Source organism: Carassius gibelio, chromosome A4 (genome assembly GCF_023724105.1).
Source record: "Carassius gibelio isolate Cgi1373 ecotype wild population from Czech Republic chromosome A4, carGib1.2-hapl.c, whole genome shotgun sequence".
Classification (NCBI taxonomy): Eukaryota; Metazoa; Chordata; class Actinopteri; order Cypriniformes; family Cyprinidae; genus Carassius; species Carassius gibelio.
In genome coordinates, this window is record NC_068374.1 from 36,303,266 (window position 1) to 36,325,878 (window position 22,613).

Below are 22,613 nucleotides of genomic sequence, written 5' to 3' on the forward strand. Positions count from 1 at the left end.
CTCATTTAAGTGATGCTAATGAAGCATAAACTGTGTCCCTCATTCATACTGTATAGTCTGTATACATACTGTATATCAATTTTTTTATATTTCATCATATTTGCATGATATTTCATAATGTTTTATCAGTGTTACTAAACAAGTTTGGAATTTTTTTTTTTTTCAAATAAATTACTAACTCATGGAGATGGGAGTTGAAACACACACTAATTTTGAACAGATTTCAAAATCACATAAATTTGAAATTAAGATTTTTAAATGTTTTTGAAAGAAGTTTCTTATACTTACCAAGGTTATTTAATAAAAATACCATAGAAACCGTAATGTTGTGAAATATTATTACAGTTTCGAATAATTGTGCTATATTTCAATATATTTTCAAATATGATTTATATCCTGTACCAAATGGGCATATTAAAATAATTTCTGGAGGAGCATGTGACACTGAAGACTGGAGTAATGATGCTGAAAATTCAGCTTTGGCATCATGGGAATAAATTACATTTTCAAATATTTTCAAATAGAAAACTGTTATTATAAACTGTTGGAATATATTATATTATCACTGCCTTTTCTGTATTTTTGATCAAATATATGCAGCCTTGGAGAGAAACATTCTTTTTAAAAAAAACATTAAAGAACTGGATTATTCTAAACTTTTGGCCACCAGTAATATCTGTTTATCGACACACGATTTAGCAATTACATTTTTAGGCAATTATTAGTATATTCATAAAATTCTCCCTTGAGCAGCTTAAGATCATTATGCATGACCTTATCTGCATATAATTTACATATTTGCATTGCAGACAAGACACATTAACAGATACAATGGTGCATTAACAGTTCTAGAAAGGCAATAATAGTCATGGATTAATAACCATCATCTCTCAACTGTATCATATTAACTTCTAATTTAAGTGCTCCATACTACTTACTACATACTAATTAACATCATACTAAATATAGTGCATCAATTCTTATGAAAAAGGATTTGTTCAGAGTTCTCACCCTAATTGCGAACAAGATTAATAGTGAAAGTGACGTGACATTCAGCCAAGTATGGTGACCCATACTCGGAATTCTTGCTCTGCATTTATCCCATCTAAAGTGCACACATACAGCAGTAAACACACACACACCGTGAACACACACCCGGAGCAGTGGGCAGCCATTTATGCTGCGGCGCCCGGGGAGCAGTTGGGGGTTCAGTGCCTTGTTCAACGGCTCCTCAGTCGTGGTACTGAGGCTGGAGAGAGCGCTGTACATTCACTCCCCCCACCTATGATTCCTGCCGGCCCAAGACTTGAACTCACAACCTTTGGATTACGAGTCCAAATCTCAAACCATTAGGCCACGACTTAATAGCGTGCCTCACCAAGCAGATTGCCGTCCACTTATGTTCAGAAATGATGGGATATAATGAAAGGATGTTTATAATTGTCATCCTTTTCCTGCTGTATACATTTCCATCCAGTCTCGTGGGCACTGATATGATACGTGTGATCTGCTGTTGAGTCTGGCTGCGCTTTGCTACTGCAGTCAAAGCAAACAGCTGTCCCGCTGTTCTTTAAGGGCTTCATAATGACGGGACTCCCCGCTGTCTTTGCTCGGTATTCCACGGCTATAAATCTGAGCACACAATCGGATAACCTCAGCTGGAGCTGCTCACACTCAGAGAGAGCGGTGATGCACTCACCATATATCACAGACGGGTGGCCACTGTTCTCTTTTCAACATGTAGGACTGGCTGGGGAGAGCGATGTTGTTGTCTGTGTGCCTTTTTAATACATTTAAGCATGTGTGTGAAGAGCTGACAGCTTCTTGTTCAGTTGACTGTTGTTGAAGGCTACGTCTCTGAGAGTGTGTTGGTCATTGTTATAGCTGTGTCTTTGACAGCTATTATTTCCTGTGAAGAACGCCCCCTTGTCTTCAGCGCCTTTTGATTTTGTGTGTATTGCTTGCATGTGAACATAAGGACAAGGTTTTGCTTATGAAAACCATTGTGGTTTTCAAATGTCTTGGTTTTCTTGTTTTTCAGATGAGGGGCCCTACACTAAACACTCCAATCCCTCCAGGCCACCAGATGGTGCTCTGGCCATTAGGAGACAGAGTATTCCAGGTACAGAGCACAATGTCTAACCTGTCTCTGCAGTAATAGTGTAAAATATGCTGGGTTTTATTTGAAGGTGTGATGTAGTATGATTCTCGAAAAGTGACAGATAAAAAAGTGATTGTTTATCATTTACAGTGTACATTGACCAATGTGCCGCCATTTTTGTGTAACATCATACACTATTATCTCAAAAGTTCTGTTAAAAGTTTCATGTAGAAATTTGGAAATTGAAATGTTGACTTGAACTCAACATTAGGCACTACTCGGCAAAATAGTTGTTGTTTATTTCAGGTGGCTGTTTCAATGGCTGTTGTTGTGTCATGTTAGCTTAGCTTATCTTAGCTTAACCTTCCAATGCTTCTAGCTCGATGAAGCCTTATATATTTTTTTTTTTTCAAACAGGATAGTGTTTATTTTAGATGCTGTTGTTACCAGTGTTATAGTAATATTTAGTTTATTTAGTATATTTAGTTCTATTTAGCCTTCATTAATTTTTTTCTGAATTTTAGATTTAATAACTTTAGTGCTTAAACTTATTTTAAATCAAGTTTGTTGCAAAGGGAACATACTGTAGTAAAAAAAAAATGTTTTTAAGCTTTTTTCATCTAATTTAATCTAATAATATATCTAATATATTTAATTTCACAACATTTCAATATTTTACATATAAGTGTTTTTGATTAACCTTGTGGCGAGTGGGGCGGGGCCGAGAGGCGTGGGAACGAGGAGTGAGGCCAGGTGTAGTGATTGGAGATGAGCTACACCTGAGCCCCACCGCTAGTATCGAGTCCCACGCCTCTCGGCCCCGCCCCACTCGCCACAAACCTTTTATACAATATCTTTACATTATTTAGCATATGCTTCTGGTCAATGTCTGAACACATTTGACTGAATTTACTTTTATCATGATTATTAAAGCATTTGTAGCGAGTGATTTCTGCTTAAAGACTTTTGTAAAGAATTGTGCCCCTCCTGTGTTAGTTGAGATCTGTTTTGAAGCGGAGCACATTTCTATGCTAGAGGTAAAAATATGTCTCGGAGGGTGTTGAAATAAATTTTCTGTATAATCTCTTAGTATGGAGCTCTAAGCACATCAAACCCATCTTCAGAAGCGGCTAGCGTTTAGAATGAAGGCTTTGGGGCCTCGTGCCCACGTTCTGATGTAGCTCCATACCGTGGGCATGGGCTTTTTGGACTGCCATATTAAAACATCCATCTGAAGACAGATTGGGAGCAGACTGTGATGCTCCTGCTGAGTTCGGTGAGATGGTTTTGCAGTTGAGGGTGCCAGAGATGGTGGCACTTCTCATAATGCTTCCTAAGAAAATCACTTACTTTTTTTTTTTTTTATTATTATTATTATTTTTTTTATTATTGTCCGTTACTGACTTGCTCAAGGCCTGAGCCTTATCTAATCACAATTAGTCACTCTAAAATTTGCAACATATTCTGATGATAGAATCTTTTATAATGGCTTTTAATTTGTTCATTTGCATTATGCTTGAATTATTTAGTATTCCATACATGTTGGATAAGTTCTGTTTATATGATTTGAGGGAATACTAATAATTAGAATACTAAATCACTAAGTTTATATCTTGTTTTATGCAACAACAAAAAAAATAATGCTCATGAGTTGTTTATGAATAATAAAATCAATTTAAACAAAGGATTGAAAGTGAAGCATTAAGCTGAAGCGTGACTAGAGCCGAGTGGCTTTATTTAGAGAGACAGAAAGAACAAGCTTCCCATGCTTAGACTCTCCAAAGACTCTAAATGCATCTGGTAAGTGTAGATATCCTGAATTTTTAAAGTGTTAGTTTTAAAACATTTATATGCTGGGAAAGTGGGAAATGGATTCATGTAGCAACTAATGATGAATTTTGTGCTGTGCCCCTCAACCTGAGACTATTTAGGAATTCATTTCAGATTTCAGAATTGATTTGAAGGCAATTTCAATTTTGGAATTTGAACTGAGGTAGCAAAGGGTGCATTTATTATAAAAAATAAATAAATAAAAACATTTTAAATGTCTTTACTGTCACTTTTGATTTTGATCTGTCATGATTTAATGTGTCCTTGCTGAATAAAAGTACTAATTTATTTTTTTTAAATCCTACTTGAACAGTAGCTTTCAAAAACATTAATTTAGTTAGTAGCTTTAATGCATTAAATTTCTCTTTATCGTTTCAATTCATATTCCAGTTCAACACCTTTTTGCGGAATTCAATTCTACAATCCAGTGAATGAACTGAAAGTAAACCATATGTAAAATTCTTGAAAATAACAGTAGCAAAACAAAGACATCTTGGCTAGAAAAGCCTGATGACTTCATTTCAGATTCAACAAGTCTCCTTTCTCTCTTTCCAAGATTCTATCTCTGTGTTTTTATAACGCTGAGAGAGACGCCCAGGAGAGTCACTCAAACCGCTGTGAAATAATGCTGAGAATGGCTGAAGTCTCTCCATTCGTGCACCTTCACTGATCTCGCTGCACATTTAAATCTCCTCGATTAGTCCTCTGCGTTGTTATTAATATGGATGAGGGGATTAGCAAATTGTTACTTGGAATTTCGCAAATGAATCCACCAGGGGTCGTGTTCTCTAACTGGTTATAATCACAGCATGTTTTAAGCAACATACAGAGGAGCTGAGGCCTGCAGTGCAGGAGCATCCCAAAGCTCACTGGGCTGCTGCTGAAGAGATACGGACGCATCATTCATGTACTGTATAGCCTCAATTTCCTGCTACCACACGAGCTCACGCTTGTCCCTTGGCATACACATCTCCTTTTAAATGCCATGTTTGCATTCATTGGGCAGGCACAGAATGAGTGAAAGAGACAGGCTGCTGACAGATGAGTTATCTGTGGATGGCAGTGGACGCTAGCTTGCAAGCTGAAAATGTTAGTGCATTAAAGTGATTTAGCACTTTCAGAGCTGCATGTAATGCAGGGTGCAACCGCAGAGGCGTCTAATAATTTGGCCTGAGGTCCGTTATCAAGCTGTCGAAGGTGTGAAAGCTTAATGGAGGTTTTGGCTCATTTTAAGGGCTGTTTGTGGTGCTTTCTTGTGAGCGGAGTTTCTTAGGGAAGTTTTGTTGTTGGGGTTTTCTTCAACTTCAGACACTTTTATATCCCCAAGGTTTTTTTCTTATTAAAACTTGCAGAAGGTCACATTAAAAAGGTCTTGAAACTTTTAACCCATGATTGATTCATTTTTTTTTTTTTTACTTTTAAAATGTGTTTGTATTTAATTATTTTATCTAATTGTACTTTTATCTAAATAAAGAGTTGAATAAACAAATATGTTTGATGTTTAGAACATTTTAAATGTCTTTTATTGTCACCTTTGGTCAATTGAATGCATCCTTACTTAATAAAAGCATTTATGTATTTAAATAAAAATACTGACCCCATTTTTAATAGAGTAAATGTATTTATAGACTTAAATGCATGCTTTATTATTTAGAATAACTGTATATATAATATACAGACAAATGCTATTTAAGAAAGTAGCCTTAGCAAGTCAAAATATATAATTTTCCGCATTCATCATTGAAATCATCAATGATTTTTGGATGAAATGGCCAACTCCTTTGTTGACAATGTTACTTCTTACAATCCTCTGTGATGTGTATTGTTAAACATTGTGAGCAAACTAATTAAATGAACTACTGAGAGTGTAAATATAATTAAGAGTTAAATGTGGCCAAAGAGTCCAAATGTGGCCAAAGTCGAAAAGCAAACCTGGTTTCTCTGAGAGGTTTAAAACTGAATGTCAAAGGCAGATGAGTAAAGAGATTGTGAGCAGATGTGCGGGCTAGTACTTCATACCTCAATGGTGCAAAATCCATGATAAATGCGCTGAAACTTTTTTTCTCCCAGAAGACCCTGTTTGTTGCAGGAGCCAATAGATAGTATTTTAATTTGTGTTTTGTCCTCCTGCGGAGAAGTTAGTGCAGCATACAAATAAGAACAGGCAGTTTTTCACACATTAAGACAGAAATTTTGCCTTTTGAGTATTAAAATGACGTCCAGAAGTACTTCTTGCTTGTGGTTTGGGTGATATTAAAGAAGTGCATTATTGTGGTGTTTATCAACTATTCTGATTATCTCTAAATGATCTCTGTTCAGGGATATTGATCTCTGTCTCACATACAACTTCAAAATGATGTCCATCAGAAGGAAAATCAGCCTTTAAGAACCACTGTTTGTCAATTTTACTGGACTGAATAGAGTTTGATGACACAAAAAGGGAATTGCGTGTCTCAGTGTAAAAGTCTGCTTGACTGAACATCATCAAAGAGAGATGCTGTATTATTTAAACACCAGATCGTTTATTCTCAGATTGCAAATATCAAATTAAATTTTTTATTTGATTAGTTATATAATTTTTCCTCCCTCTGAAGGGCCGGTTTAGAAATTGTTTAATGAATGCAATCTTTTTTTCCATCCATGTTATAATTGAAGCAATTGTTTATGCATGTGTTTGTTTTTATATCCTGTGAATGGTTGCTAGCATCAACCATTAGTCATTCCTGGTTCTATATTGAATTATGGCCCAATTTGTCATTTTGACTGCTAAAAGTTTCAATGGTGGATAGCCCATTCATTGCTGAGCCCACCTGCTAGTACGCCTACAGCCTTCATAGAGAGTTAAACCGTGAACTGACAGCGGGCATTTCACCAAATGTTTTCATAACACCTCCAAGCAATGTCACAGACACCTCGCTGCTGTCCCTGCCTGAGCTTTTCATAGAAAACAGAAGTATTTTCCTGCATACTGTATGAGGTTCGCAGCTGGTGGCGAACAGTAGGGAAAAACACAGCTAAATGTGACTCTAGACCACAAAACCTAAAGTCTTAAGTTTTTCGAAATTTAGATTTATTTACTGAATAATTAAGCTTTCGATTAATGTATGGTTTATTAAGATCGGACAATATTTGACCAAGATAAAACTATTTAAACATCTAGAATCTGAGGGTGCAAAAAAATCGAAAACTGAGAAAATCTCCTTTAAATTTGTCTAAATGAATTCTTAGCAATGCATATTACTAAACAAAAATTAAATTTGGATATATTTACGGTAGGAAATTTACAAAATATATTAATGGAACATGATCTTTAATATTCTAATTATTTTTGACATAAAAGAAAAATCTATAATTTTGACCCATACAATGTTTTTGTTTTTTTTGGGCTATTGCTAAAAATATTCCCCAGTGATTTCAGACATAAACATAAACATAATTAGTCAGTCTTTAAAAGAATGGGGAAAGGTTGTCTTATAACTTTTACTGTTTGCATCAAGGTTGTGCATCCAATCAAGCTGTACAAAATTTATCATATACTGTATTGAATTATATACTGTTTTGTCCAAATAAATAAAATCATAAAATACTAAAACCCATCATTTTATATGGGAATAAAGGTGGATTTATTATTCATTTTGGTTTTATTTTTTTATTGAATATCATTGCTATTCATTTTGACATTTACTCAAGATTACATTTAACATGGTTAATTATTATATAATTTAGTTATTATGTTGTCAAAATAATTAGCTTTAAGTAAGCATTAGACAATGGAAAAAGGTCATCTAAATGTAAAAATACAGCAACTGAGCATGTTCAATTACATATCCAACATTTGCTTAGTAATATATATATATATATATATATATATATATATATATATATATATATATATATATATATATATATATATATATATAGCATCCCTAAATTACATTACATTTGTGCAATTTATGGAAATACATTTTTATTAATAACAAATATTTTTACATAATATTATTAAAATAATGTATAATTAATAAATGTATGTTTAAAAATGTAACTTAACTTTTGGACAATAAATGATAGAGTGTTGGTTTGCTTCTTGGACTGAAGGATTATTTTTTATTATATTTTTTTCCTGTGTTTGGTTGGATTTTTCAGTGCATTATCTATCAAGTATGCTATCTGGATCAGTCTGTGATCGCAGATTAATGTTTTCTGCCACAGATTGAAAAAGTGATAAGTGTTTTAACCTGCAAGTGCCTCAAATGGCAAGGTAGACGTCTATATCTTGCTCTCTCCATCACCGACTCCCATCTGTACTTTTATCTCCTGCTTTGTATCATTCTCGCACATGCTGTGTCAAGCGCTATCTTTCTGTCTCTTCCCCTCAATACCCGTCTGATGGGCATAGCATTCGATCCAGCCACAGAAATCTGTCAGCTTTGAGAAAGCCGATGGCCAGTCTCATTACTGTAGCAACATGGCAAAGCAACACTCGCTCTGTCTGCCTCATTCAAACAGGAAAGGTGGGAGAGAGGACATAGAATGAAATGAAACCACGAGTAATGGGATCAACTTATCAACTTCCACACCTGTCCCAGTGTAGCCCTCAAAGCACAGCTCATTAGATCCCAGTGGCCCTTTTTCTTGCTCTGGGCCGAGATATTACTCTGAACCCTCAGTGAACTGAGAGAACCACGCTTTCCCCAGACAGCTTAAGACAGAGCTTGTAATATGACCATGGCATACTGTGCCACAAATTGTTTGGATATTGAATGACCCCACTGGGCCCCCCGGTGCAGCTGCGTGACAGGGCTCACAACATGCATGAAGGATGCATTGGCTTGGAGGGTATTTACGAAAAAGAAACAGTTCAAAAAGACATTTCGCAACCAGAACTATGAAATACATTTTATTATAAATTCACCTAATGTTAATCTGTTAAAACACTGTAGATGTGGCATTTTTAACTATTTACCACATTTCAAGGGAGTTAATTTAATGCTGCCACAAACCTCCGAAATATATTCCCAGTATATTCCTCACCCGAATGTGAGGAGAGAAATGACAGCAACATTGATGATTTGTCCCACTGTCATTTTTTGCTGTCAGGCGAATCCCCAGCAGTGTAAGGTTATTTTTAATCAAATTATTTGATGAAAGCTGAAGGCAAATTCAGCAGTTATTTTACAATTAATTATCAAAATACTGGCACACAACATGAGGCCTGTTTATAGATTGAACTCCCGTTAATATTGATTCTAATTTTTTTCTCTCAAGACAAGATGTTTTGCATCTATCATGCCCAAACACACAATCACACACTAAATTATTCATCAGTTCCTGTTGGCACATTATACAGTAAGTTTGATTTCTCTTTCAATTAATTTGATGTCTTTGAAATATCAGTATGTTTGCCCTGCAAGAGCCCTGCTAATGTATGCATATGAACCCATGCTAACCTCCCTCTGTCCTGGGTCACGTTTCACGTTTCTCCCTTCCCATTTCCATATGGCAGCGGTATCGATCTGAGACCGAGTGCAATGTCATATCTGTTTCTTCCCCTGCTGAGGTTACGGGGCGGGTGATTTGCATGTAAAGGTTTTGCAGTTATGGATTTTAAAGCAAAAATAAGTTGATGGATTTGTAACAGATGACCATGATTTCATTGTCAATGCAGAAACTGTGTATGCACTAGTGTATGCATGCCGAAATGGTTGTGCTTCGACCGATATTGAAGCATTGCAAGAAATGTACATTTTAACCAATCAAGATGATACACTTAGTTCTGTTTGTGCTTGTTTTAATCATTTAAGTATTGTTTTTTTTTTACTCTCAGAGCAGAAACTTTTCAAAATGCATCTCAGTGAATGTTCCACCCACTTTAACAAATTACAAAATTAAAAGCAAGGCTTAATTTTGGCATATTTGCATGTAGTTTATAAACTTGGATTGGTGTGAAATGCTTTCAAGTTCAAAATTAAGTCACTCCATTAATGTGCTTTCATGTTCTATCAGTGGTGTTTACCCAGAATATTTATGAAGCTTTTTTGTTGCTAAAGAAGAGCAAGTGTCTTTCATTATAGGCTTTAAGCACCAAAGAGGCTCTTTTTGTAGACTGTGTCCCGTTATTGCTGTCGTCCTGCGGTGAGATGCTCAGCAACTCTGTTCTGTCAGTAGCCTCAGGGGGGTTTACAGCCTCGTCACTTCTCACTATCTATCCCGCCACAGAAAGACATATTGAGAGAGGAAAGGAAAGCGAACAAACACATATAAATCCATCTTTTCCTTCTTCCAGGCAGGAGAGAGGGATTACAAATCCCTTGTTTTTATTTCTTCTCCAGCTTAGACAGCTGATGTAGTGATGGCAGGGTGTCTGAGAGGGAGGGAGAGAGCGCCCTGCGTGCACAGATATGCAGGATTCTTAACTGTGACTTTGACGATCCCACTGAGGGATTGAATGACAGCCAGTCGATAGGGGAGCAACGCGTCTGTCCTAACCTGTCCAATCTATGCAAGACGGTGAGAAAGATAGTAAAAATAAGACGGAATGATTTAAGGGAAGCAATTGGAAAAAATACTAAAAATTTACATTTTTATATGAAGCTAATTCAAATTGTGAAATAACCCTAAAAGAACTTAAAAATATTTATAACACTATAGTTAATTTATGTTTGTGAGAATAGCAAAATAAAGTAAACTGTCATATTTTATTAGCATTTTCTAAACTGTAGCTAATAAAATTTGATAATGTGTGAAATAATAAAGGTGTCTGAATACATTTCAGTGTGTGTGTGTATGTGTGTGTGTGTGTGTGTATATATATATATATATATATATATATATATATATATATATATATATATATATATATATATAGTTTTATTTTGTTTATTTTATAATTATTTCATAATAACATTTTATGTATATGTGTGTGTGTATATATGGTCATTTATTATATTTATAATATTAATTTATTCATAATTTATAATATTGCTTTTTTTCATCTATTCATTTTTATTTCTTGTTTTTATTCATTTTTTCTTTATTTTAATTATTGTTTTTAATCCGTTTTTTTTATTTACTGAATTAAACATTTTCCAAGTGAAGATGTTCCCAGGTGTTGTCAAAGAAGGTTTTGTCAGTTTCCGCGCACCTCTGGGGAAGACTGTGTCCTTGACCTATTGCTAAGTGCAGACACACACACACACACACACACACACACTGAGCACCCTAGAGTGTATAACTAATTACCAGCTAGGGTAGAACGACACAGAGAGAAAGAGAGAAAAGGAGTGTGTAAAAGAGGGCCAGACTGGGACGCCTGATCACAATCATTTAGAGGAGAGTGGGGTATGGCAGCGGCTGGCCTCCTCTGCTCCTGTAACCCTCTCATCTCCTGTCTCTGCTCTTCCTCTCACATTTCCCCCAATGATCCTCTTCCTCATCCCTCCTTCTGCATTGCAGATGAGTTTAAGGGCACCAGCACTGTGGAGCTGATCAAGAAGGAAGGCACCACTCTTGGCCTGACAGTCTCCGGAGGCATCGACAAAGACGGCAAGCCCCGCGTCTCCAACCTGCGCCAGGGCGGCATCGCTGCCAGGTCAGTATTAGCAAGGTTGAATTCGGAATACACTGCGGCTCTTTGAAAACAGTGCTGTGTTTTCAAGATGTCTGACATCTCCGATTCAAAACTCGGGAAACATTTAGAAACAGTATTTAGTGTTGTTTGCTAAAGCTGTTGTTGTTAGAGTGAAAATTTGAACCCAACTCAAATTTTTAGCACATAACTCTTCCAGCTTCAGGCATGAGCAATGTCTGAAATCTTTGTTTGGCATTTTAGGGAACAAAAAATTCCTTAGACTTACACTGAAAAGAGGTACTTAAGTCATTATCTAGCGAACATAAATTTGGGGTAGACTTAAGTAAGGCACCTAGCAACTACCCTAGCAACCCCATAGCTCAGTGTAAATACATTTAAAATGCCCTAACTTCATACTGTAGCAATCACTCATATGAACTGTACATTAGCGTTGTTGTGGCTAGTTTTGTACAGCTAGCAAGCACCAATCACATATTCTTTAGAAAATATAAAAACAACTTTCAGTTCAGTCTTGTAAGATGCTAGTTTGCAGAAATTCACCTCGAAGGCTTTGTGTTGTCAGGTTTTTGTTATCTTTTTGTGTTCATGCTAATAATTTTTGCTAAGACATCAATAGACAGGCCCAGAGAGATCAATGTTTACATAGTCGTGTTGGAGCATTTTCTGGGAAGTATTTTCTGTGTGTGTGCATAGTTTTTTCTGTACACAATGTCACTCTCTTTCTCTGTGTGTGTGAGAAGGTAGACAGAATATTTTAATCAATACTGCATTAGCCAGAACTTTCTTCCCATTTCCCTGTTGGCTGTCAGGCATGGCAGACAACCTACTGTTCGCTAGTGTATCAGCTCTCCCCTAAACACACATACCCACAATCCTCAGAAAAAGGATCCATACTGATATCCCAGAACACTGAAACACTGCACGTAGTATAGTAAAACCCGCACACGCTTTATACCCTCTTCTTCACAGTCACAGATACTTTTCTTCCTCAAATCAATTGTTCATATTTAAACGTTTCACTGCGTATCAACTCTTATATCTTATTACCACAGAGACACTTGCCCTTATAATTTTACTCAAGCTGAAATAAACTGCCTAACATCACACTTGTATTTCCAGAATCTGTTGACAATCAGGCCGTCTTGTAAAACGCGAGAGCTTTCATCTGAGTGTATGTGTGTCAGAGAGAGAGCGAGATGGAGACTGGAGCAGCCTGTCTTGATCTCACTAGATGCTTTCTTAGAACAAAGTGTTCCCTTCATGGGCTCAGATCAGCTATCAAAGCGCCTCCGAGCTCGACCTGACTCCATCTCCGCCTTATTTTCATGCCTGTCTTTATTGCTTCTCTTTATTTGTTTGCTCTTTTCTCTCCTGCCTATTCACTGTTCTTTCTTCCTTCTTTCAGTTATGCAATTTCCTCCTCGCACATTTTCTCCAGCAAATGCGTAGAATCTATTTCTCGGTCTGTTTCTTTGCAGGAGTGACCAGTTGAACGTAGGGGACTACATAAAGTCCGTGAATGGAATCAACTTGACCAAGTTTCGTCATGATGAGATCATCAGTCTGCTCAAGAATGTGGGGGAGAGGGTCGTCCTGGAGGTCGAGTACGAGCTGCCGCCGGTCTGTAAGTGAGATTAGAAAATCAACTGTATCACTTATTATAACAAAGCTGGAGTACTGGATTCTGTTTGGTCAGTCGCAGCATTCTGCAGGTAAATATGTTGAAAAGTAAACACTAAACTGTATGTTAAACAACTAAACACAACTGAATGTTGGCCCAGGAAACTGATTTTCTATACATGGGATCCTTTCATATTCAGAGTACATATTTCAGATGTACTTTATATTAATGCTTAATATAATATAATATAATATAATAATTTCTAATTGTAGTACACGTATAATAGTACAAAAATCTACTTAAATGTGTGCATATGTTTGTTTATTATATATAAATTACGCATTTATATTTTTATATAAATAATTGTGCATATTTACTGTATTTGTGTTTTACACACACACACACACACACATATTGGTATATATGCATAAAATACAATTTAACAATATGTGTATGAACTGTATGTGTATAAACAATTTTTACAAATTGATAAGAGAATTTTATCAAATTCAAAACTTATTTGAAACACACATTTATAAATGTAAATTACATGTGTATATGTGTGCACATATGTGTGTATATATGTAATTTATCAAATTATTTACTTTTTCATCTAAATTATTGTATTTTACACACACACAAACACACACACTCATACATACACACACATACACACAAACATAATGTATGCACATTAACTTTTTTTTTCAATTTGATAAAATTCTTCTAAACTTATTTGAAACCAACACGTTTCAATGATACTGTATGACATTATGCTAATCTGAAAATACAAAATAGCGATAAAATTGATGTTTTATAACAGCAATCTTGTGCTAAGTTACCTCGTTCTCAATGATGTAAACTGCAATTTAGTCTGTTCATTTATGTGTTCTGGTTGTGCATTGAAATCTCGGCAGAACTTTGAACTGCTTGTTTCCTTCTTCAGCTGTACAGGGCTCAGGGGTCATGTTTAAAAACGTGGAGGTGACGCTGCACAAAGAAGGCAATACATTTGGTTTCGTCATCAGAGGTGAGTGCCTCTGTAGACTTCCTCACATCCCAGTTCAAATATCTTTGAGCGTACCTCATCAACACACTTTCATTCACATCTACATCAAACAAAAAATCTCTGAAGATTTCTTTCACTGCCCTTGGGCCTGATGAAAAGAGACGAAGCAGTATTCATTTGTGCCACTAACGCTCCATTTCCAAGTATTTACCAAGCAACATTTTAGACTTCATTAAAATAAAACATTTTCCAGATCCATCTAGAGTAGGAAGTCTTTTAAAGAGAGAGAGAGAGAGAGAAATATTTCCTTTCAAGGTCTTGGTTAGCTTTGCTCCTTTTCTCAAATCTGTCTCATAGAGGCATTTTGAGGACTTTCTTTTCATCTTTGAGACTCCATTTGTGAATTCAATGGCATGCAATTTTATAGCGAGCAGCAGCTTTAATGTATAATCTGGTGCTTTTGTTGAGAATGAGATGGGAATTTCAGTGAGGTGAGCAAATGGCTCTTACTATGTGCCACTAAGCTAGTATTTAGAGTTTTGATTCACCTCATTTGCTAAGTGTACAGTAGGTGAAACATGTAATGTTGAGGAAATATCCTGAAGTGTAAGGTTTTGCTATACGGTTACATGTGTTAAATATTTAAAAACAAGTTGTTGTTTTTTTCGTGTAGGAGGTGCCTATGAAGACAGAAACAAATCTCGCCCGGTTACCATAACAACCATCAGACCCGGCGGTCCGGCCGACAGGTGAGTTGGTCTTGAACTAAACTGGATTCCTCAGCGCCAAACAAAAACAGCATCCTAAATGAAATGGACTGAGAAGTGACTGATTAGAGACACTCTGGATCATAAAAATAGCACTGACTCGACTCCAAATGGAGTTTGGTGTTAGCATTTTGCTAAGCTAATGTCAGGATACTCTAATAAGCATAAAAATACATATAGCACAAACAATAATTAAATAAAATTATAAAATTTTAATGAGACTGTCTTTCTTTAAAACCTTAAAACTGGCGCATTAGAGCTGCTGCAATGCAATACAATAGTGTAATCACAAAACGTTTTCCTAAATTAATGCAGGGAACCTCTCGGTATACATTATACAACTATGCGTGTACTATTTTGGTGATGTAATTTGCATCAGGCGCACTGTACGTAGACTCTTCTGTATTAATAAAAAACAATTCTATAGCATGCTAAATATGTGCAGTGTGCACACAATTGCATCAGGGCCTTTTGTGTCACAGGAACCTTATCATAGGTCCAGAACTAATTGTGGAGCTACCCACTTTTGGGCTTTTTCGTACCGGACTGCCTTTTTCGAGAACTCTTCAACTCACGCACATCCGCTATACAGGCGTGAATATTAAATGTTTAACATTATATTAATTACGTACATGTACTTTTTAGACATCCTTCATCTCTAATAGCTCCATTCTGCTATCTGTTGTTCTGTTTTCATTGTTTCTTTTTTTGGACACAGCTTTATTCACACAATGTAGTATCGGCTTTTGTTATTGGGGCATTTTTACTAGTATGGGTACAGGAGTGCAGTATCAGGTCCGATACCGATACTGTATCCATACTTTTAACCTTCTTTAATGCCTAAGCTGTTTTGCTAGTCTCAGATGGTTTAAAATGGATTTGTCTGGTGTGAACTGTTCTCCAAGCTGGTTTAGTTGGAGCGGCCCAGCTTAACCAGCTGAAAAGTGGTCTGAATCCCTTTAAAATCCACCGATAGACCATTCTGAACATCTTAGTGCGGTTTAATATGTTTTTCAGGGTGAACTATAAATATGTAAGTATATCTGTAATTTTTATTCAGCCTTTATCTTCTCCCAGGATTATATGATTTCCTTCACTAAGGATACAGCTTTATAATTTGGCCAAAACGTTATCGGAAGAGTTAGTATGATTCATTTTCTTACATTATGGAACAGTTATAAATGTATCTGTGATTAATCTGTAGGCAGTTTACTAGGTTTTGGAAAAATAGTTTAAAAATGAGTTTATGATGCTGTTGATTGCACTTTATTTTACAGTGGTTGTCCTTACATGTACTTAAAGTGTACTTAAGGTGTATTTATCTAAGAAAGTTCTGGTAATACAAGGTGACTACATGGGGTAGGGTTAGGTTTAGGGGTAGGTTCAGGGTTAGTACCTAGTTATTACATAGTTATATTATAATTATAAATACTATAATAGTAACATAGTATGTAAATGAGGAACATGACCGTAAAATAAAGTGCTACCGATAAATGAGTATGTGGTAGGAGTTTTTATTTTTTATTTTTTATTATTCAATGTTTTTAATTACTTTATCTTTGCATGTGACATTAAATATTTAAATGGTTTTAATAGTTTTAATTTATAAAAATCTCTCTGTGGTACATTGTAATGGATTGGATTTTTATCTATACCAGTCCGGCATAGTTGAACTGTAGATGTTTTTGTGAAATGGCAAGAAATTGCTTGATGAATATAGTGTTTCCCAGTCGGAGTTCCTTTCGGAACTGGAATAGATTGCCCCGCAACTTCAGCACTCGCTTGAGAATTGCAAATGGATTGGCGTGATATTTCACTCGCTCTGGCGTTTGAACTACTGTGTTATTACCGTCATTACACGCCAGCTCGTCTCTCCCTTTCCCCTCAACTCTTATCAATATTCATTTTACACACTGGTAATTTCATTTCTTACTGAGAGAGTATTCCCATTTCTTTTGTTCAGTGGCATGGCTCCTGTTTTTCTGGGTAAATATTGTGTTCTGTTCCTCTACAATTTAATATCGACTGGCCTCTGACATCTTGCAGTCACAGAAAGCAGCCACCTTGGAAAATTAAAACAACAAATTTAATTTAGTTTGAGTCATAAATCAGGCCTCTTAACCAAAATTAGTGTTGTGCTCATCAGACAGTTCAAGAGCATTGAGTTCCTGATTCTCCATTAGAGATGGTCACATTTTTATGTTCTTGAGTACTTCAGAAGGTACATGAGTTTATGTCTATATCTTTTGAGCGTCAGTACGGTTCCTGGCTCTCGTAGTTTAGGAGTTACTATGGGATCATCTCGGGTGAGGTCACTTGAGTGCAGACGTACAGTAACCTGCCTGCCATGATAACAGATGGAACGTGTCGAATTATAAAGCCTCTAACCTTTCCGGCATTTTAAAGGCTTATTGTTGCGAGCAAACAAGCAGAGGATACACAGTACAAATGCTATTGTGTCTCTTGGTGCCTTTCTGGTGTACAGCACATTTCTTCTGCTATTTCAGTCCTCGTTTGTGTTTTGTTTTCTCTCTCAGGGAAGGTACCATCAAACCCGGTGACAGGCTACTCAGCATCGACGGAATTCGTCTGCATGGAATGTCTCACGCAGAGGCTATGAGCATCCTCAAACAATGTGGCCAGGAAGCCACTCTTCTCATAGAGTATGATGTGTCAGTCATGGGTAAGGACACACCCACTTCAACTAATCCCGCCCCCAGACAGTTCACTTTTTTTTAATCTAAATATAATTCTTATTAATTACATGAGAATTACAAGTTCTTGTGTTGTGTTCTGTCGAGGCCTAATCGTTCCAGCTGGAAGATCATTGTAGTATTTGTAAACACCTATTGTCTAAAAACAGCAATTACAGAATGTAACTTTTTAGCGATTTTGTAAAAGATGACATTTATTTGATGTTATCCAGCTCTCAAACGTCGATATGTTTTTGTAGCATTTGTGACATGACAATGCCAAAGAGCTGAATGAGATGCCAAAAACAAGAAAGAGGGTTACAGCGAGTGAGGTGAACTGAAAAGAAAAGTAAATTCTCTAATATTTGAAGTGGCCCGTGGCTGTAACTCATCTTTCCAATGTCTTTGTTGGGCTCTGACCCAGAAATGATGGATTCCCTTTTTGCTGTGCCCAGTGGAAAGGCACATCCTGCTTCACTGCACTGATATGCCCATCTGTTTGAACAACATAAAACGCTAACTACCCCACAGTGCCTGTTCAACTGGGTTTTTGGTCAGCGCACTTTTCTCCTTAGTTTAAGTCTTGCTGTGTAACTTTCAGATCATTCTGTCTTGGATTTCTGTCTGAATTAATGTGCTTTCTCCGCACCTAAATTTTTTTTACCCTCATTCTACAATTTCTTCTCACTTCACACTCTTTCTTTCTGTTTTATCAACTCTGCTGCATGGTACGGTACATGCTCATTGGTGCAGAAGACTGAAAAATCTTGACTCATTTCTGAAAATCAGCTCTTATGAACAGTTCATATCAAACAGCTTGTTCAAAAAAATAATTATTATTGTACACCATTTTGTAATGCATCATCAGAAACAGCTTTCTGTTGGTCCACGTGGCAAATACACAACTTGAATCCATTACGAAATCTGAAAAAGAAAAAATCTTTTGCCCTCATGTGAAGTTGGCAGTTGCATTGAATTCTTTTGAAATGAATAGATTTAATTAAAAAAATCATTGAACAGTGGAAAATGTGATCACTGCTTTTCGGTAAAATATGAGTTTATATAATCTATGAATAAAATATTCATATATGCACAGTTATAGTTGGAAAGAGGTCAGCTTTATATATGAGTCTCTGACTCTGTGATCGGCTGCTGACCAGCTTTTACATAATATTGAGCATTATCTCATCTATTTTTACACCACATGCTCTACAATCTCCCATTGAGAAGGAACTAAAAATGACTGGTCAGATCTCCACCAGTGGATACATACAGAACGGGGTTTGATTAAAACTAATCACCAGAGACGAAGCATTCATCACAATTTACAACCACCTTTCCTCCTATCTCCACACACTCCTACAGCCTTTCATGGAAACACGAACGCTCCTCGTGAGCTCCTCAATCAAGCCATCGTCAGTGTGATGGCACCCATGTGATTGAACTATTTCTCCACCTCTGGCTTTATTTATGGATAGTCTGTTCCTTCATGTTCAGCTGGTGTCAGGTGGGTCTGCGAGGCTGGACAGGAAGGTGAAGGTGGAAATCAGGGGCTGGAAAGGGGGGTTTAATCATAATCGGCTGTCATGGCAGCTCAATGAGATCACTTGGATCTCATTTAGTATGTTTAGCTATCCCACAGTTCCACTAGAGATGTGCAGGTTGGTCATTTTGTCTACTCAGACAATCTACCTTGCAGCCAATTTTCAGTTTAGCTGTTCCAGGGTTTCTGCAGATCTTAATTGGCCTTTAAACTAATTAAGGCCTATAAAAAAAGGGTAACACTTTAGTGTAGTTTCCAAATTCACACTTATAACTAGCTGCTTATTAGCATGTCTATTATTAACATATTGACTGTTTATTAGTGCTTATAAAGTACATATAATGCATGACATCCATAATCCTACCCAATTCCCTAAACTTAACAACTACCTTATAAACTATAAGTAAGCATCAAATAAGGAGTTAATTGAGGCAAAAGTTATAGTTAATGGTTAGTTAATAGTGTGAATTGGAGCCTAAAATAAAGTGTGACCAAAAAAAGTATTAAATTCAAGCAGAAACACTAAAATTGACAAAGTCATAGCATTAAATGCTGCATGCATAAAAAAATACATATATTTATTTATATATTATATAATGCAAATATATAAATGTTCTCAAGTTAACTTGAGATTCACATTGAACATTATGAACTTGTTTTCTGAGAAACCGAACACAATGGAGTGAGTTTATGCTTAAAACAAGGCAGATGTTTATTCTTGTTTTAATCATAAATTCACTTTATAATCACTTTATATTGGTTTCTTATTAAACAAGTCTTCTTATTTTATGTCGTTTTGCTTGTCAAGTAAATGTGTCTTGATTTAAGAATCTTTAGACATTTGCACTGGGAAACAAGACAAAAATACTGAGGAAGAACATTACTTTTTTGCAGTAAAGCTTTTTTTGGCAAAATGAATTAAAGTAAATGAGAATTGTGTTTTCAAATTTTAAGCTTTACTAATAAATGACATTGACATTTAGAGACCATATTGACGTATTGTGTTCTATTCAGTTAATTCCTTAATTATCTTTACTTGGTCTTAAAACATCTTCATAAAACCTTCAGGAACCGTGTTCTATAACCAATCAGATTGTAATGTTTCACCCAAAAATAGTATAGTTCCATGTAGTTAATATAGTAAATCATTGATAAATGCTTTAAAACGATCACAGGTGACAGTTTTTTGTTACTTACTGTAGGTCCTTGTTCCCGTCCCAAGCTTCTACACCACTGTTCAACATTTTAAACATGTCACTTTATGCTTGAGTCTTTAAAGATCCACTTTACACACCAAAGCAACATCTTTTAGATTAGCGCAGGAGTTTCCCCAGTACACTGGGATTTTTGTGATGGCAGCAAGTGTGTTTAACGCAAGCGCAGGGAGGAAGTTGACACACCTGACAGCAGACAGCTGTACACCCGCTCTAACTAAAGACCGACTGCTACTTCTGTCCCCTCCACACACAACAGCAGGAGCCATTTCTCTTTGTAATGGGTGTCAAGTGAAATCAGCCCATGTTGGGAATGGGCTGGAAGAGCGTTTACGTGTGGTGTTTCCTCTGTGCGCTGAAGACATATGGTGTAATGAGGTCTTTTAGTGCGGCCCATTACTAAACTGAGATGTTGAATTACCTCCATTAGACTTTAACAGGTCTAACCGCAGCCGCTCACCCTCATTCACATTAATGAGGTGTGTGTACGTGTGTGTGTGGGTGTATAACTGTCATCCGTAATGTTTTTTTTTACTTCTTTTACCAGGTGTTTAGGCACTTAAGCCACACTTACAAATGTATGTAATTTCATTGCATTAGAAGCAAAATATCTAATTTAGCTGTTAACATAGTGGTGTAATTGGGATTCTTATTGGAATTCGTACTGTATGAAGGCAATCAGTCCCTCAAGTTCACACCGGTGCCACAGCAGACAAGCCACAGGTGTATTCACACACTCCACTAAAATAAAGAATAATGTTATGAGAGTAAAATAGTGAAATATTTTCAAAGAAATCACAATACTTGAGTCTCTTAATGCTGTATAATAGTATTGTGAGAAAAATAATGCAATCTAAAAATAATTGGAGGAAAAACAATACGACTTTAAACTCATAATGCTGTGTTATAGTATTTTGGGAAAAGTAATGCTATACTAATTTTAAGTGAAAAAGCATAGGTACTAATTGCAATGTTATATAATAATATTTTGAGAAATAAAAACAGTACTTTTAATTTCACAATACAACAATTGTATTCTAGGAAATATATATGTATATGGTTACTTTTTTAATCTTTTTTACTTTTTTTGTTTTATTTTTTAGATGATTCTCAATTTCGACTTTATTCACATAATGTGATGACTGTATTTTCATTTATTATCCTAATGTGGCTCTAAAATACTGTTGTCTACATTTTTGAACGATACATCTATTGCATTTTTTTATCGTGCAACAATGCACTGTAATAATTCGGTGTGTCTTAAAAATAGCATTGGTTTGATATTTTATTATGAATCCTTTAGTTAAAATATATATGTATATAAGTTAAAATGAGTTAAAAGAGTCTTTATCTTATACATATTATACTTCATAACCTTTGCATTATGTCCATGCAGTGAGGATTATGATCATTAGCAGAGTTTTAGTGGATGCAAACTAAGCATATAAGGCTTTGGACTGTTTACTTAATCATGAAGATTTTCACAGTTTCAGTTTTCTCTTTGCAGCTTTTTGATTTAGACTTGCACCCATGCACCCAACCCAAGCTTTCTGATTTGCATTAATATATCAAAAATGCCACAGGTTATGAGCCACTTTGTACCCTTGCAATCTCCGTTTTCTGAATATAATCACTGTCTTTTTCCTATTTTACAGATTCTGTAGCCACAGCTTCAGGCCCGCTGCTGGTGGAGGTGGCCAAGTCCATGGGCTCCAGTTTAGGTCTGGCTCTCTCTACCTCCATGTACTGCAATAAGCAGGTCATCATCATTGACAAGGTCAAACCAGCCAGCATCGCCGATAGGTAATTACAGCCACATTTATTTCCCACATACATAGGAAGGCAACCATTTCGGCTCTTTATGAAAGAAGCATCATTGCTCATCATGTTTCCATTGTTCTGTGAGCCAGATCAATGCATGGAGAGGAGAGATGTGCGCTGCAGGAACCCGATGCCTGCTTGTGAAATGTTCAAAGTTTGAAATGCATAAAGCTTAGCAACTAATTATAGAAATTCAATAACTCATCTAGCCTTCATGCCAGCAGAAAGGCATGGAACAATAATAAAGGTGACGGAGTGCTGAGCAAGTGAAAACCTTTCCATCAAAACAGATTAGCACTTTGAAGATGATTCAAAAGTTTGCTCTTGGGAGAAACATTGGGATGGAATTATAATACGCCTTAAACCCCTTTGCCATCAACAGGGTGCCAATTTAGGTGCCCAATTTGGAACCATAATGTGCTGCAG

The 22,613-nt window shown here is 36.2% G+C and overlaps 1 protein-coding gene across 1 annotated transcript; it reads left to right on the plus strand.

The window, feature by feature from the left end:
• The first annotated feature begins 1,584 nt into the window (after positions 1–1,584).
• Positions 1,585–22,331, plus strand: LOC127971217 (glutamate receptor-interacting protein 1-like). Its single transcript, XM_052574115.1, has 10 exons — positions 1,585–1,686; positions 1,900–1,954; positions 2,042–2,122; positions 11,384–11,519; positions 12,998–13,143; positions 14,087–14,170; positions 14,823–14,898; positions 17,454–17,599; positions 22,022–22,169; positions 22,277–22,331. The coding sequence occupies exons 1-10, from the start codon at positions 1,585–1,587 to the stop codon at positions 22,329–22,331; spliced, it is 1,029 nt and encodes a 342-aa protein (XP_052430075.1).
• Positions 22,332–22,613: the final 282 nt, after the last annotated feature.

Excerpts from the sequence above, each read along its gene's own strand:
- LOC127971217 (XM_052574115.1), top strand. The coding sequence starts at position 1,585 with ATGACGGGACTCCCCGCTGTCTTTGCTCGGTATTCCACGGCTATAAAT. Across the intron at positions 2,123-11,383 it reads TAGGAGACAGAGTATTCCAG|ATGAGTTTAAGGGCACCAGC; the intron begins GTACAGAGCACA and ends TCTGCATTGCAG. Across the intron at positions 14,899-17,453 it reads CCCGGCGGTCCGGCCGACAG|GGAAGGTACCATCAAACCCG; the intron begins GTGAGTTGGTCT and ends TTTCTCTCTCAG.